The sequence below is a fragment of the Arachis ipaensis genome, chromosome B03 (genome assembly GCF_000816755.2).
Source record: "Arachis ipaensis cultivar K30076 chromosome B03, Araip1.1, whole genome shotgun sequence".
NCBI classification, from domain to species: domain Eukaryota; kingdom Viridiplantae; phylum Streptophyta; class Magnoliopsida; order Fabales; family Fabaceae; genus Arachis; species Arachis ipaensis.
The window spans coordinates 60,637,654-60,638,663 of NC_029787.2; the positions used below are offsets into that span (position 1 = coordinate 60,637,654).

At 26.5% G+C, this 1,010-nt stretch overlaps 1 protein-coding gene across 2 annotated transcripts in view; it reads right to left on the bottom strand.

The window, feature by feature from the left end:
• Positions 1 to 1,010, bottom strand: part of LOC107630526 (probable inositol transporter 2) — a 6,591-nt gene that overhangs the window by 3,758 nt on the left and 1,823 nt on the right. The window contains exon 2 of one of the 2 annotated variants that reach the window (XM_016333696.2): positions 893 to 963. In XM_016333696.2, coding sequence (XP_016189182.1) covers positions 893 to 963 — 71 coding nt within the window. Of the gene's footprint in view, positions 1 to 843; positions 964 to 1,010 lie in introns of both variants that reach the window. The other variant, XM_016333697.2, reaches the window with a different exon arrangement.

The following is a 1,010-nucleotide window of genomic DNA, read 5'->3' on the forward strand; positions in this document are numbered from 1 at the left end:
ATCAAAGTTTACACATAAAATTCATTTATGAAAAATTTTAACCATATTTCCTCATGAGCAGATAAATAATAATAAATAAATTATAATTCAAAAGTACAATCTTACAGTTGTCATATATAACTATGTCTCTCCTATTCATTCATGATTCATTTGTGATTGAGAGTTAGAGTAGGAGTATTGAAAATATTGTGGCCAATCATTTCTGCTGTGGTTCACAATTTAGGACCATAAGAGGGCTGGCAACACCCTCAAAATTTTCGAACAACGCCAAATCCAATATTCACTAAACTGCTCATGTAGGTGTAAAATTTTTAAATATAAGAAACACGTTTTTCCACTATAAGAATACAGTCTATCTAGTATCTATTGTTTTTATAACTTCTTATTTGTGTCGGCCAAAATTAAATTTAAAAATTGGAAGTTGTTTATTTATCTTTGATTGTTTATATTCTTAACTATAATATTTTGTCACATCAACATTTTTGTTTGTTAGTTCAATATTTAAAAGAAGAAATTAACATATAGAACCAAAGCAAATAAATTCTTAATAGAGCAAAATCAATTTTTTTTTTCAGAAAAAAAAGATTTTGTAAGTATAAAGAAACTAATTTAACTAAAAAAAAAAAAGAAATTAAAGTTACCTGAACATTTTGCCATCTGCAGCCTTTTTTTTGTTAATTATATAGGATTTAATTCCACTTTCCATAAAACAATAAAAGTATGTACGTAACTACAGTGTATATGATTAAAAAAATCAAATTCAATTGGCACAACTTACAAAGAAAAGAAATCATTTTTTTTATATAATTAAAGTCACAATTTAGTAGTTAAATTTATACATACCTTATTTAAATTTAATTCCAGCGTTCGACTTTCTTGTATAATCTCTTACCTGGAGCCATGTCTCTCTATCCACAGCTTTGAAATCATCCCTAATATATAAAAGAGCCCCGGATATTACTCCTGCACATAGCACACATCAATTGTCAATATCAAAACTTCAGATTTGA